Consider the following 16809-nt stretch of genomic DNA (forward strand, 5'->3'; position numbering starts at 1 on the left):
CTGTAAGCACATCTGCTGTAGATCTAGCAGAACAGAAACTATATTGCACATCACTAAGAAAGTTGTTTTTGCTGAGATGGTTGACTACTTCTCTATTTAACACAGATTTCAGCAGCTTACTCATGATGCACAGAGACTTATTGGTCTGTACTGAGAGGGAGATGAGTGATCACCTGAATTCTTAGTCCTTGTGTTTTTGTCTTTATATTACCTTTGGAAAGGAACCGACATATCATTTAATGTCATAAGCAAGTCTTTTGTGAGGAAAAAAAAAAGCCTGAAACTCTTTCGTGTCAATTTAAAGCAAATGATTTTCATATAAGTCATTTAGTTTGAATTGATTTGACAAGGTTTCAAACCAATTGTATCTTCACAGCCAAAACGCATTTATTTACTTTTAAAGCAATTATTGGATCAAAACCTTATGTTGATATAAGCCGAATTACTTAGGTATTTGCTCTATTACTAATTATTTTATATTGAGCACTATCAAATTGGATATATACTAACTTTATTGCTAAATAATAGTTTTGAATTTATCCTATGTTTTTAGGTGGTACAAGGTGTCTTCAATAAGTTTCATATTGGCACTTTTATTTATAGTACACACATGAAACTCTGTTCCCTTTCAAAGTGATCTTCTCTGGCTGCAATGTACTTGTACCATTGCAACAACTTCTGGAACGTCCCGTGAAAGTCCTCTTTTGTGAGCATGTCAATGACCTCGTCACAGCCTCTTTCAGCTCCTCAATTGTTTCATAACGACAGCCGCTAAGGTTTTCCTTGAGCTTCGGGAATAACCAAAAGTGACAGGAAGTAAGATCTGAACTATAGAGAGGATGAGGAGAACTGTCTTGCTGCCCATCTTGGTCAAATAGTCTGTGACAATGCATGGAGTTGTGGACTGGTGCATTGTCATGGTGGAAATGCCACCGACTCAATTTGAAGAATGCTGGCCTCTTCTTATGGAATCTCTTCTTGAACTCCCTTAAAACCTCAACATAGTATTCCTTGTCTGTCTAGTGCGAACCCAGTGCATTTAGATCATTCCCTGCTGTCAAAAAAAGGATCATCATAAGTTTCTGAGTGGATTTTCTCTGTCTGGCTTTCTTGCATGTTTCCACTGGGAACTCTGTATCTTCGTCTCTGGTTCATAGCAGTAGATCTTCCATAGTTTCTCACAAAAAAAAAATGGTAGTAGGCAGGTAGGCCTGAACCTGTACTGCAAAGGAGGAAAAGGACATGAAAAAAAACATGATGTCTTTGCTGTTGCGTCAATCGCCAAACCAGAAGTGGCGAAGGTTTAAATTAAGGCTAGTCAATTGAAAAGAGGGGATGATTTTTGAAAATATCAGCAAAAAAAAAAACGACCCTTCCCTGTAGAAAAGTGCCCAGTTGAGGGTGAAGGAATTAATGTTTTTAGCCAATTTTTTTATATTTGTCGTCCGAAAGGTCGAGCTTTAAAACGATACTGATCTTGTGAAAATCTGTCAAAAGTTTTATGCAGCCATACAAACATACATGCATTTAAACAGACAGGTGAGATTTATATAATAGACTAGCAGGGGTGCCCAGCGTTGCCCGGGTGTTTTGAGGTGTGTGTTGAGCACAAAAAAAAAGTGTTAGTAGGCAGAAAACCAGTTTCCCACAAAAAGGGAATGTCCAAATGAATAGCAATTTAGCAATCGTCTGATATGAAGGGTTTCCCCCACATTGATCAAAGCTAATTGCTTTCAAGACGTCCCAGCACGAAAGGCCGCTGACACCTTTGCATCGATGATTTTCGCTTTATTTATATGAAAAAGATCAACAAACATGCAAAAGGACGGAATAGCATGAATTTTTTTTTTTAAGTCAATGTAAATAAATGTAGACCCGACGTCCATTCGCAAATCATAGATATTATGATCTAGGGAGTATATAAGAAGTTCTAAAACATAGTGGTCCTGGATATGACTTTAAACTATATTTGATAGTGAGGCCCCAGCTTGCAAGTTTTGGGGAGTGTGGAGCTACCCTTTGCCGTTGTTCCCAGGTCCACTCTGACCCAGAGTGGTAATACCTGTTAGGATCCCAACTATGGGTTAAATTGAAAAAAAAAAACAAATATATTCTATTAAAAAATTTTCTTCAAAATCACTGGATTCAGCATTAAATAACTTGAAAAGGGTTGATATGCCGTAAAACAAAAACAACCAACCAACCAATCTAAAACATAGTAACCCCCTCCCACAAGAACCCCAGCAAAAAAAGCCTTTGTTGGACATACAAAAACGTGCACGGCCGTTTTGCCTTTTATATATGTAACTGTTTCACTGTCTTTTTTTTTTTGCTAGAGATCTCTTAATGCAAGAAAAAAATGGCATGTTGTAATATGTAATGAGATATGTAAAAAAAATTTGTTAGTCTTGACGAAGAATGAAATAAATTAGTGTTGTGCTGCTCTGCAAACTGTGCTAAGCAACTCAACAATATGCAAGTATTACTTCAATTCACATGTCATAATCATTTTGCAAAGGAATATTTAGTTGAGCAGGAAGTGTCTCTCTTAAATCCTTTATTTTTTTGTTATTTTTTAGTATCATGCATTTATTTATTGCTTTTTTACTTCTTTTCAATTTTTAAAATGTTTTAATTTTGTTTGTGTGTTTTAGATCCACCGAAATAAGAATAAGTGGAAATTCCAGCTGAAGGATGGCATCATGAATCTCAATGGGAAAGATGCAGTATTTCATAAAGGAGTGGGCGATGCCGAGTGGTAATCTCAGCTCCACGTAGGAAGATTTGAAGAAAAAAAAAATGGCCGGCCATTATGAGATGCAGAATTTTTTTTTTTTTTTTTTTTTTTTTTTTTTTTTTTTTTTTTTCTGATAATTGCTTTGGCAAGATCAACAAATATGTCTTTGTTGCTGGGGACAATTTAACACTGGTCGAAAATCATTTTGGACAAAAAAAAAAAAAACACCAGCACAGACGTAGATACCATATGTTATGTGCGATTGAAAGTACAAAATGTACATGCAATCCTGTCGTATGCATGCAAATCTATGCATAACTAGTTGTGTCTATGTATATACATAATGATATGACAACAAGCTGACTCTATTCATATATTCAAACACTGGCGTTTTAGAATCTTCTGTTTCAGTGATCATTTTAGTGAAGTGGTGAAAACCCATAATTGAAAAAAAAAAAAATTATATTTTTTAAACCCACACTTCTACCCACCCACCCCTAATGATTTTATCTCTCCTCTCTCCCACACTACCCGTTTTTTAATCATTTAATAATTGGGGGCAGGGGTATATGTCCACAAATTTTATGATGAAACATGTTTTATTCTGTATTACTTATAAATAATGTTTCCTTTTTTTTTTTCCTTATTATTTTAAATAAACTACAAAGTCTTTTTTAAGAAAGAAATATTTTTTTGATTGAAAGAAAAATAGCAAAAAAAGAATTCTTTAAAACATACAGTATTTTATGCTGGGGGGGGGCACTTTTTTTTTTTAATCAATTCAATTATTGTACTTATTAACAAGAAGTGGTCAGATGAAGATATGTCTCAACAGAAAAAAAAAAACTTATATTCCTTCCTTTCTTTCTTTTCCCTGCCTTTTCTGTCTTGATAGAAAGGAAAAGGTGTCAAATAATATTTATGAGGTTTTATTTTTTTTTTACATTTGCAACACTCATTTTAAAAATATTAATATTTTAAATCAATTCTATTGAGACTGAAATAGACCATGTGAAATTATCAATGTTTTTTTTTTCTTTCTCATTTTCAAATAAACTAAGTTTTTTTTTTGTTTGTTTGTTTTTAAAATAAAAACAAAATGAAAATTTCTTAGTTGGAACAAAAATCATTAAAAAATAAACATTTGAATTTTTAACAAATTTTTTTATTATTCAATTCAGTTTCAATCTTGAATTTTTGCAGAAATATCACTCGCAAAAAAAAAAAGAAATAAATAAACGTATACTTTTTGATTTATCTCCCTAAAATTTTCAAATGAGTATTTCTAAGTTTTAAAAAAAATAAATTTATGCAGCTTATTTTTTTATTTTCTTTATTTTTAGAAGTTCTTATTGAAAACTTTTTCAAAACGATTTGATTCAATCGCTAAATGGACTTTGGACAGAAGTTGACCAGATGTGAATATTATTTTGAAAGGAAGAAAGAAAAAAAAAAAAAACACTTATTTTTAAATAACAAAGTCTAAGATGATAATGATGCTTGGCTGTCGATGAAAAAAATAGGATAAATTTGTTCATTAATTCTTATTTTAGTGAATTTTGTTTAACAAATCCAGTTAATTTTCTAGTAAAACTTTGGTTTTTGTCCAGAATTCCCCTAAAATTTAAAAACAAAAATAAAGAAATATCTGTATGGTGTACATGCTCGTGATGAAACAAAAATATCATATTGCAAAAATTACGTAAATTGATCAAGTAATTGTTTTTATAAAGAAAATTATTCTTAAGTGATTAATAGGATTTGGGCATAAAGAACATAAATCTTGCAAATATGAATTATCTTTGAGTTATCTTCTTTATTTGATTTTCTTTCTTTATTTTTTGAGATTTTTTTTGAATGGTGGGCAAGACAGTCACTTCTTGATATTTATTTTTATTTAAAAATAAAACTATTTGATCAATTAATGTGATTTTTGGAATATGATACTTTTTTTTTTTTGTCACGGGTACATGGATCTGGACTGAACCAAAACTTCATATTATATTGATTAAAACTCATTTCAAAAATCATTTACATAAGATTGTGTCAAGTGATAATTATCAATTTAAATAAACTCCATTTTCAGTCATCTGATTTGAGACGCCTACTTAAATTTTGTAAGTTTCTTTGGCATAGAACTGTCTCTTGTTAATGTGCTTTTGTGTGGAATCACACAAAATAACAATTTATGTTAAAAAAATGATAATCCATCCGATTTATTTTTTATTAATGTTGAAACTTAAGATTTTCTCCCAAATCATAAATATTTGATATTTAAGGAAAAAAAAGACCAAACAAATTTTAATGGTTGAATACAAATTTATTTATTTGTTTTAGATTTAAGACAATTATTGTGCAACGTAAACAATCCTCATTAAGTCTGCATAAATCTAGTATAAATTGTATGATTTGTAAATAAATAATGCCTACATTACGTCAAGGGATAACCTTGACATGACAGCAAAAAAAAAAAAAAATTTGAAGTCTTTTTCTTTTTTTTTACATAAACTTGCTCAAAATGACCCACTCTTTCTCCATTTATACAGACATGTCATTTATTAAAATTTAAAAGCGGCACATCATCTTTTTTTCTTTGCATTTGTGAATTTTGCTGCCATTGTTTTACTCATTTAAAAATCAATTTGTCTCTTTTTCTAAATTCTCAGTAATTTTAAGAAGTAAATATCCCTTCTCACTACCAGTCAACACTTTACATAAATTATCAACATTTTATTTAAAAACACCTTTTTTTTTTCTTCATGATTGTTTGTCGGTACGTGTAAAATGAATAGCCAATGCTCCAGATGACCTCTCCTTTTCTAAAAATTCACCAAAAATCAGGAAATTAACCAATTTTAATTAAATTTTCAGTATTGATCAAATATAATTAACCATTATTTTTATTTGAATCTTAGTGGAAATGCATTATTTTGTTTAAACAAAAAATATATTTATTAAAGTTATGGTTTTCAATAGTAAAAAAGAAATGAATGAATTTATTTTTGCTTTTTTTATGAAAATAAAGCATTATAAATTGTAATAATAAAAAAATTAATTTTTTCAGGAACATTTTGAAAAAAGCTGTTACATTAACGAAATCGATATTAATTCAAAGAATAATTAATTTCTCAAACTAATGATATTATCATTGAATTAAGCATTGTTTATTAAATATTTTCACACAACTGCAAAAAAATTTCTCTTTTTTTAGATTATATTTTCTAGCATAATTTTTATATTTTCCTTGCATGAATGAACGTGTAATTTTTAGCATAACATAATATGAATAGATTATAGGGAAATTATGTTACGCTGAAAATTGGAAAATAAAAAAAATTTGAATACACAAAACTAATAAAATTGAAAAAATGGTAAAAATTATATAAACATTTATGATAGAAATATATGAATGCAAGCCTGGGGGGAAAAAAACAGTCAGTTTTGCAACCCTCCCTCACTTCAATCACCCGACGTCATTTTCAGATAACCTTTTGACTTTCTAACATTTTGGGCTTCTATAGACCTCATGTTAGACAATTTTTTGTTTGTTTTGATTCTGCAAAGCCAGAATCTCTTGCTTTTGGGTGCTAATTAAGCTATTTTTTTTATACAAATAAGGTGTTTGTTTTTTTGTTTGTTTGTTTGTTTTAATTCAATATCTTAGGACTTTACTAATTATCTTTGAAATAGACCCAGAAAACTAATATTTATCTTACAAGGGATTTTTTCAATGAATTTAACTTCAAAATTTAGCTGAACGTGTCAGTTTATGAATGTTGCCATGAAAACCTTTTTCATTATAACTTGTCTTTTCCATGTGTAAAAATATTTTTTTCCTTTTGGAAAATAACTTTAGGCTTTAATCTTTCAACTACAATGAAAAAGTAATCAGAAATCTACAAACAATTATAATAAACCGGCTTTCAAAACTATGTCCCCCTATCAGTTTTCTGCTATTAATACACATATCACATTTTGCCATTAAAATTCTCTCCTTGACCCTTAAAAACAATGTTCCATTCGATTGTATCTAGTTTTAAGGGCATTTTAACCTTCCCTTCGTTTTTTTTTATAGGCAAATTTAAAAACGAGTGCCCAGATCCTTCAGTTTAACAATGAAATTCGCCATTTCTTTGAAATATGCTGGGGTTTTTTTTAATATTGAATTAAATAACGAGTCTAATACTACTATTACTATTACTACATGTATTAAAAAGTATTAGTTCTTGTCTGTATTTCTTTATTTTAAGAAAACAAAAATAAAGGGAAATCTGTAAGATGTATGTACTTGTGACAAAAGGAAATTATCATATCCCAAAAATTACTTAAATTAATCGAAGAGTTTTATTTTTATAAAGAAAATCATTTATCATTTTTAAATGGGAATTTATAGGCATTGCAACATAAATTTAGCAAGTTTGAATTATGTTGAGTTACCTCCATTTGTTATTTATTTTTCTTTTTTTCAGATTGTTTTTAAAACAGTGGACAAAACAACCGCTTTTTGGGGGGATATTCATAAAATTTGATTTTCTTATTTAAAAATAAACTACATACTTTATCAATTTAAGTAATTTTTGGAATATGATATTTTCGTTTTGTCACGGGTACGTGCATCATACAGATTTTTGTTTTTTAATATAGGAAGAATATTGGACATTTTTTTTCTCTCATTTAAATTTAAATGTCCCATTTCAACCAGTATTTTTAATGCATAATATTTTTCAAATGATAAAAAAGCTTTGTAATAGGTAAAAGAAACACAAACATGAATTGAAAAATATAAAGCTGGGTAGAAAAATTGTGTTAAGCAATTTTTTCTCCATACATTTGTACAGTTTCATTACTTTTTATTCAAATAAGTTTAAGTACGAGGGTAAATTAAAAAGTTCTGAGACAAATTGAAGAAAAACTTTATTTATGGAAGTTGAAAACTTTATTTTTCTACATACGATCCGCCTAACTCAATACACTTCTGTAAGCGATGTTTCCATCGATAAATTCCTTCTTCATAAAATTCTGGAACTTGTCTAGTGAACTAGGTCACAACCTCTTTCTTTGCTTCATTTATGGATTGAAATCTTATTCCTTTCAAATGTTCCTTCAGTTTTGGAAATAGGAAGAAATCACTAGGCGCTAAATCAGGACTATAGGGAGGGTGTGAAAGGATTTCCCAGCGAAACTCGCGTAAAATTGTTCTTACAGTCTTGGCCGTGTGTGCTGGAGCGTTGTCATGATGGAACAGAATTTGACGATGGAGCTTTCCTCGTCGTTTCTTAGCCAATGAAGTCTTCAGCTTTCTCAAAACTCCTTCGTAATAGCTTGCAGTGATAGTTTTCTGTCCTTCAAGAAAATCTAATAAAACGATTCCATCTTTATCCCAAAAAACAGTTGCCATTATTTTTTGAGCTGACCTTTCTGCTTTGAACTTGATAGGGCCTGCTGATCCTCTTGGTAACCATTGTTTAGACTGAACTTTGCTTTCAGGATTGTACAGGTAAATCCATGTTTCATCACTGGTTATGACCCGTTCAAAAAAGTTTGCGTTATTTGCTTCAGTTTTAGTCAGAAGGGCCAATGAAAGATCTGATCTCAGATTCAACTGATTCTGCTGCAACGCTTTAGGCACCCAACGAGCAGAAAGCTTACTCAGACCAAGATCTTTCAGAATTGAAAAGGTTGACCCAAATGAAATGTCAAGCTCCTTAGCAATCTCATTCACTGTTATTCTCCGATCTTCTTCAACAAGATTCCTGACAAGCTCGATGTTTTGAGCATTTTTTGATGTTGAAGGCCTACCTTCTCTTTGGTCATCTTGAAGATCATTCCTACCATCCTTGAATCGTCTGATCCAACGATAGCTCTAGGTGACGAGTCTCCATAAACATTTTGTAGAACTTTAATGATTTCCGTCGGTTTCCATTCCAGTTTTGTTAGAAATTTAATGTTTGCACGTACTTCAAATTGGCTCATTTTGGACTGTCAAAAAGTTAATATTATAAAATATTATCTGAAAAAAAAGAATAAAAGATTTAGAATGCTGTAACTTGTCAAATTTGTTGTTAAGTAATCAGTAGTGCAATTAAACCTTGTTTTGTTGCTCTATTTTCATTTAGATTGAATTTATATCACTTGTCTTAAAACTTTTTGATTTACCCTCGTATATGCGTTTCTATAAAAAATCCTGTCAGAGATTTATGCATTTAGGAGGAATTATTTAGATTATTTAGACAACTGTTCTCATCTTGAGTGTTATTCTACTAACATTTCAGCCAATCTAACCTCCAACCTTTTTCAAGTTCATCTTTTCAAAGTCAGGGAATTTTTCGGTCGAGCTCAGAAATCTGTACAGAATTTCAAATGGAACTCTTTATTTAATCCATGGAAGGAGCAGACTCTCGTTCTGTCAGTTATGGCTGGGTAGAAGTTTGGATTCACGATTATACTTTTGATATTACTCTCAATGAGGATTGAACCTTCAATCTCCAGAAGAGTTTCACATAGAACTGGATTTTACTTAGTACTTTATCCGTTGTGATTCCATACTTCAACAGAAAGATTTACGATATTGACAAGATACACTTAAAGATGGTAATAGGTTAGATCAGTTGAAACATTGTGCAAATAACGCATAAGATGAGAACAGTAGTCCAGATAATACAAATTATCAATCATCATCTCAAAAAATTCAGAAATAGTTCTTGACCTGTCAATATTTTTGTTTTTCTCTGAAGCATTGTTAAATGGCATAATTTTTTTTCTTTACATTTTAATTTTATTACATAATTTACACAAGTTTTTGCTCATAATTTTTTGCTTCCTGTCTAGAATTCACCCATGTTAAAAAACAAAAATAAAGAAAAATATGTACCATTGATGAAACGGAAATATCATATTCCAAAAATTATGTAAATTGATCAAGTAGTTTATTTTTAAATAAGAAAATCAAATTTATGAGTAACAGAATAGCGGCTGTTTTGTCTACCATTTTGAAAACAATTTAAAATAAACAAAAACGGAGGGAGATAACACAATATTTTAGATTTGTCAGATTTATGTTGTAATTCCTACAGATTCAGATTAATCGCTTAAAAATGATTTTCTTAAAAAAAAAAAAAGAAATTAAATTACTTGATCAATTTACACGATTTTTGGAATATATTTTTGTCTCATCATGGGAACATACATCATACAGATTTTCATTAGTTTTGTTTTTTAATATATGAGGAATTCTGGACAAAAAACAATATTTTACTAAAACATGCATGATAGAATAATACTGAATCAGATGATTTCTAGTTTTTTTTTTTTTAATAGCCAATCACACACACACACAAATAACTTGCTAAAAAAAATAGTCAACTAATAAGTAACTAATGTACTTTGCTAATTTAATTCTTTATTTAATAATGTTGTTTTAGTCAATATTATTTGGAGATTAGAAAGTTACTATTTTTTATAAAATTACAGTTTTTGACCTTATAGTAGTAGATTTTTTTTTTTTTTTTTTTTTCAATTCCCTCCACCCCCCCACCCCCACCCCCCAAAAAAAGTTACAGTTTAGAATGATCAACATTGTATAAGGTACTATTTGGGGGGGGGGGGCTGCATTTTCTCCACATTAAAAACTGATTTTCTGTAACTTTGCTATCATGGGAGATAAGTAAATGGGGGGAGGTTCTATAGTTTTTTTCCATTTAATGTTTTGATTTGCTTCCCTATGAGTTAAACAGATGGTCAGTTTTGAATATGGGAAAAACAACTTCCCAAAAAAGATTGGGTCAGAAATAAAATTGCTGTCTAGAAGAATTCCTCTCTTACTGACCAAGGACAGAACAAATACTTCACTTTGTAAAATGTTTCTCCTTACAACAAATAAATAATTCGCTGTAACAAATTAGACAAAAGGTCATCAAAAATGGGGAAAATAGAGGTCGTTGCTCATCCTTGGTTCAAAAAGGAAAGAAAAATGTCTTCTCTTAACTGAAGTAAAATTTTATCTTTGCTCAAATGTGGAGAAAATTGTGTCTGTTCGGTGTCTTTTCATTTAATGCTCTATTATCTCATAAATTTTAGCACTGATTGATCCCGATAATTTTTTACTGCTTTCTCATCTTTCTCCTATAAGTATTTCTAAAGTATCTCTAAATCTGTATTTATTATGAGAATAAATGAATTTCAGTGAGTCAAGGCGATCTTTCTTAAGTATCACCTTGAGCTGAATACTTTCGATTAGATAAAATGAGTTCTCTCCCCTTGTCCTAATATTTTTTGGATTGATTTTTAGAATTTACTGTCAATTTTTTTAAATTATTTTTTTATTTTACTTACAGATTAAATCCGTTTGTTTATTTAAATATGGATTTTTTTTTTTTTTTTTCATAAAAGTCTTAGAAAAAAACTGCTGAAAAAGTGTACGGGGGGGGGGCTATTTAATTCAAAAATATTTTTTAGGACTATGTTCATAGAATCAAACAATAGGATAAGAGATGTGACAAAAGTGCATTACAGTTAACAACAAAAAAAGTTTGAAAAAAAAATTACTTTTCTATCTATATCAATTTCCTATGTGTTTTTACTGATTGGAAGATTTAAGCATTTGTTATCGTCACTTTTGATCAATTGGTAAGTCATCCTCTAAAATGGTGCTTGATTTAACATTGTATAAAGTACTATTTTGGGGAAGGGACTGCATTTTCTCCACATTAAAAATAAGATTCAGTCTAAATTAAAATCAATTATTTCTTATAATATTTATTTTTCCAGGCTTAAAGAAAAAATGAGTTTATTTTTGTTTTTAAAAAATTTTTTTTTTTTTAAATGAGGTTTTTAGAATTAGCAATTATCTGTCGTCACAGTTTGCTTGAATGACGTGCTTAGAGAATCAGTTGGCGCGTGTGTGTGTGTGACATTAAATGGAAAAAAAAACTATAGAACCTCCTCCATTTACTTATCTCTCGCGATAGCAAAATTACACAAAATCGGTTTTTAATGTGAAGAAAATGCAACCCCTTCCCCCAAAATAGTACCTTATACAATGTTAATTTTTTGATTTAAAAAAAAAAAAAAAAAAAAAATGGAGAAAAATGTTACGTTGTTTAAACAATTACAATCGTAATTTCAAGCATAAAAGATAATAAATGAGGGGGTGGAAAAGCTTATCCTAATCTGACTGGTCTCTTAGACTTAAGGTTCCACAAACCCATGATATTTCCCATCAATTTCCAAAAATTATTTTGGAAGCTAAATTTAACAATAGATTAACTAACTACAATAACTATTGAGTAACAAAAAATCTTTCGATATTGAAATTAGATAGATAGATAGATAGATAGAAAAGTAAATTTTCTTGTGTTTGATAACAGTTATTGTATATTCATTTTGATCCACCCATCCACCTTCTTTTTTTCTTTTTTTTTTTTTAACTATAATGCACTTTTTTCAAGTGTGTTAATCCTTTGGCTCCTGTCTTATCTCTCTTTCTAATTTGAACAGTCCTAACTTTAATTTGCCTCCAGCAAATTTCTTAGTTGATAAATTATTTTTAAATTTAAGTTCCTATTTGCCTAGGATGCAGTGAAGTCATTTTAGTTTTTGATTTTTATTTGTTTGTACATTTTTTAAACTAAACTTATATTCTTCAATTTAAAGTAAATTATCCCCCTTTGTTGACTTATTTTTAGATTAAATGTTTCATATAAGCAGGTCATTTTTAAGTAAATTGTAGGTAAATATGTTATATTGCAAATAACATAGTACAACAATAACAAACGGAAATTGGCTAGTCAAAAGCAAAGTTTGATTTGTCAACTTTAATGCTATTTGGGTTTAACTTTGAAAATCTCACAAGATAAATTTAAGGTGTCAGATTAATTAATCTTTTGCTATTGTGTAATACTTTCAAACTTGCACTCAGTGGCTAAAAATGAAGGATGTTGTTACATTATTTTAAGGAAACTTTTCAAATATTAAGGTTTTTATTTATCGCCTGAATACTCTCAAATTTTACGTAATCATTCAATAATTTTGACTAACTATAACGTTTATAATAAAGTTTTAAGTTTATGTAAATTAACCAGTCTGAAAATTTAGAGTGATAAAACAATATAAAGAAATTATCATTTGAAAAAAGTCAAAGTTCCATGCAATTTAAACTAAAATACTTTTGTAAAATGGACTTTCGTCTGCCACAGATTAGAAAAGTGAATCCATTCTTTTTCCTTAGCATCAAAATCAACAGAATTTATGCTATTTCTGAAATGGCCTTTTCTCTGTGTTGATTGCTAGTTGTAACAAATCACCAGAGGTGATACTGACAGAGCTGCTTGAGCAGACTGCTCCTCCTCAAAGTTCCGGCTCTTCAATTCCACTTTCCAACCCTAGTGTTACATCTTCTCACTGTCGGCGATTGATAAATCCATCAATTGATCTGGTTACGTACTCATTATTATTCTCTAAAGAAAAATGTTACGTTGTTCAAACAATTCAATCAAGTATTAAAAAAAAATCAGCAAAACTTTTCTATCACAATAAAATTTATTTACATTCAAACATTTTTGCATCAGTTTCTTCTCGCATATTGTTTAGTGAAATTTATTTTTGGAGTGAATAGAAAATAAAACTGTATAGGCGTGTATAGAGGTTCACTCAAAACCTTAAAACTTCAGCATCTATGCTTCTCTTCCCCTCGTTCCACCATTTCTTGTTTCATCCATCTGTAAGAGGGGAGGATGACCATTTATAAAAAAAAAAAAATTAAAAAAAAAAGGCAAGACAGCCAATTGTAAGAAGGAAAGTGTTGAGTCAATCTCCATTCTGTAAGTCTTGAGGAGAAGAAAAATGAGTTATCGTTGACTGGATTATAAGGACAAACTCTTCCATTGCAATCTGTTTTATTCATACAGGTTTTAACAACAAATAGGCATGGGACTGAAAGAGTTACGCAAACAAAACTACAAAAACATGATGGACATGCGTACATCTAAAACATTGGAGTCTGGGTCACTCATATCGCACTCACCAGTCTTGGTTTTGGGACAAGACAGGGACATAACTGTTTTATCAGTTTGACATGAAAACACTGACTATCAAAAGTGCGGAGGGAGGAGGGGATAGGATGAAACAATTTAGCCGTCGTGCTTCTCGTGCAAAAGTTCTCATTAGACAATGTCTTATTCTGTGTAAGGTGTGGGGGTACTATTTATGTAGTTAGATACAACTAAGTACAGCAACTGCTTCTCTAGGCATGTAATTTTTTTTTTTTTTTTTTTTTTTTAATTACATTTTCACCCCAAACAAGGCACATTGCCACTTTAATGTAGGGGGCTACTATCAGGGGAAACATCTACTAGGGTACTATGTAGGGATTAGGGCAGCGAGATGTTGGTTCACGTTGCACTTGAACTTATGCATGTCAGTACAGTTGGGGAAGCAGTGACCTGGAATGGAATTCCAAAGTCTAGCAGTTCTGGGGAAGAAACTACTGGAGTAGAAAGATCTTTTACATCTAGGGATCTCTACAGTGTGGGGGTGGGATTTTGTAGCTTGTCGGGTCTGTCGAGGGTGTTCACGTCGTGGGGGCACAAGTGCTTGCAGTTCTTTTCTTCAGAGCATTCACCATTATAATACTTGTAGAACAGGCAGAGGGATGCAACGTTTCGACGATGGGACAGAGGCTGAAGTTTTGATGCCAGTTTAGGGCCTATCAGATTTGCGACTCTCTTTTGAACCCTGTCAAGGAGCGAGAGACTAGTAGCCGATGCACCGGCCCAAATATGACAGCAATACTCCATACATGGGCGAATAGTGGCCTTATAGAGGTACAGGATACTTTCGGGTGTTAGAAGTTTTCTAGCACGGTAGAGAGAGCCCACCTTCCTCGCAGCGGCCCTGGCAATGCCCTCGATGTAATTGTTCCAGCTCATGTTTCCTGTGAACGTTAGGCCAAGGAGCTTGAAAGACGTACTCTCAGCTAAAGAGTTGTTGGCCATTGCTATAGGTGGTAGAGAAGGTTTCTTGTAATTATTGAATGAAACCAGTTTTGTCTTGGTGGCATTGAACGTTACCATCCATTTTTGTCCCCATTCCACTACTGATTTGAGGTCATCCTCTAGTGTTTCTGCCATTACTTTAGATATATGTTCATTTGTTTTGTTGTCGTGCCTGCTATAGAGTGTGGTGTCATCAGCATATATACCCATCTCAGAGGCAATTTTGTCGGGGAGGTCATTTATGAATATCAGGAACAGCAGAGGACCAAGGATAGATCCCTGGGACACTCCCGCATTTATATTATATTGTTTAGACGTACGACCGTCGAGGACAACCTGGATTTTTCTCTTATCTAAGAAGGATTTAATTATGTTAAGTATTCTACCAGTGATACCGTAAGATCTAATCTTCCTGAGGAGACCCTCATGCCATACCCTGTCAAAAGCCTTGGATATATCTAGAGCTACCGCTCTGCCCTCTCCCGCTTTGTCCAGTGAATGGTATATGCGTTCAGAGATTACAGTGAGGATGTCTGCCGTGGAACGGGCTTGTCTAAATCCATATTGATGGTCGGTCAGAAGTTTAGCATCTGTAAGGTGCTGGACTAGAGCATGGTTAATTAAGGTCTCAAATATTTTGGCGAAAAGTGGGAGGAGGCTAATAGGGCGATAATTTAATGGGTCAGTTCTTTCGCCAGAATTCTTGAATACTGGTACCACAGAAGCAGTTTTCCAACAGCTCGGATGTAATTCAAGCAAACAGACAACAGATAATTGCTAATTCTTAAAACCTCAAAGTTTTTTTTTTAACAAAAATAAACTCAATTTTTCTTTAAGCCTGGAAAAATAAATATAAGAAACGATTGATTTTAATTTAGACTGACTGCTGGCATGATGTTTTGTTTTGTTTTGTTAAAAATATACTTTTTTTAGTTTCAGATTTAGGGGAAATAATGTTTTTCAGGTTTAAGAGGGAATATTAAAAACAATTTGCAAATTAGTAAGATCTCAAGCTATTTGCTAAAAATAAACTTTTTTTTTAAGCACAATAACAAATTTCCCCCCCCCCAAAAAAAAAACGATAAATAGTAAAACTGCATGTAAGAATAACCTCGTGCAAAGGGAAATAGATTTTAATTGTAGAACTGTTACATATCTTTAAATACGGAAACCATAAAAGATCTCTAGTCTGTAGTGGAATGGGGACAAAAATGGAGAGTAACAGCAACATCCAATGCTGCCAAGACTAAGCTTGTTTCCTTTAATAGTTACAAGAAACGTTCTCAACCACCAATAGTTATGGCTAATAATACATTACCTGAAAGTACTTGGTTCAAACTCCTCGGCTTAACATTCACAGGGAACATGAACAGATACATTGAGGGTATTGCCGTGGCTGCTACAAGGAGGGTGGGCTCTCTCTACCGTACCAGAAAGTTACACCTGAAAGTATCCTGTACCTCTACAAGGCTCATGTATGGAGTATTGTCACATTTGGGCTGGTGCATCTGCTACAAGTCTCTCCCTTCTGAACCATACCACTTCTGAACTGTTCTTTGTGAGGAGGTGTGGGTGAGCCTTAGTAATCAAGCAGGTCATCATTAAGGTCATCATGGTTATCAACATCAAGTACGTCAATCAGTTTCTTGCTCAGCAATAACGTCCACCATAAACTGTTTGTGGTGAGGTGGATGAAGGTTAACAGTGTCTTAATAACATCCAGCTTAACAGACGTTAGGTATTTCTGGGGCAAGTAGTTGTCGTACGATTTGATCTGCCTTTATGCAACTTGACAAAAACAGATTTTTTTGTTGGTATGTTGACTTGATGACGACATAAACCAACACCTCGTCATTTTTGAAGTTCCACCTTTTGCATTCTTAGTGATCTGCGTTTGAAACATTGCCACATCTACAAACCTATTCCTCTGCATGTGATTGGCTTTGCATGATGACAGGCCTTGATAAGGTCAGCATAGGTTGTGAATAAACCTCAACACTTTTTCTTTTCTATGTTCCAAAAATCCACATTGCAGGGCAAATAGGAATGGCCAGGTATCATAAAAAAGTGCTCAATTTTGTT

At 31.9% G+C, this 16809-nt stretch overlaps 1 protein-coding gene across 1 annotated transcript in view; it reads left to right on the plus strand.

The window, feature by feature from the left end:
• LOC145260591 (transcription initiation factor IIA subunit 1-like) overlaps positions 1-5314 on the plus strand; it is a 99664-nt gene extending 94350 nt beyond the window's left edge. The window contains exon 9 of the mRNA XM_080118867.1: positions 2655-5314. Coding sequence (XP_079974993.1) covers positions 2655-2762 — 108 coding nt within the window. The 3' untranslated portion in view covers positions 2763-5314. The remainder of the gene's footprint in view (positions 1-2654) is intronic.
• Positions 5315-16809: the final 11495 nt, after the last annotated feature.

This window comes from Euprymna scolopes, chromosome 36 (genome assembly GCF_053919585.1).
Source record: "Euprymna scolopes isolate OS-2025 chromosome 36, ASM5391958v1, whole genome shotgun sequence".
Taxonomy (NCBI): Eukaryota; Metazoa; Mollusca; class Cephalopoda; order Sepiida; family Sepiolidae; genus Euprymna; species Euprymna scolopes.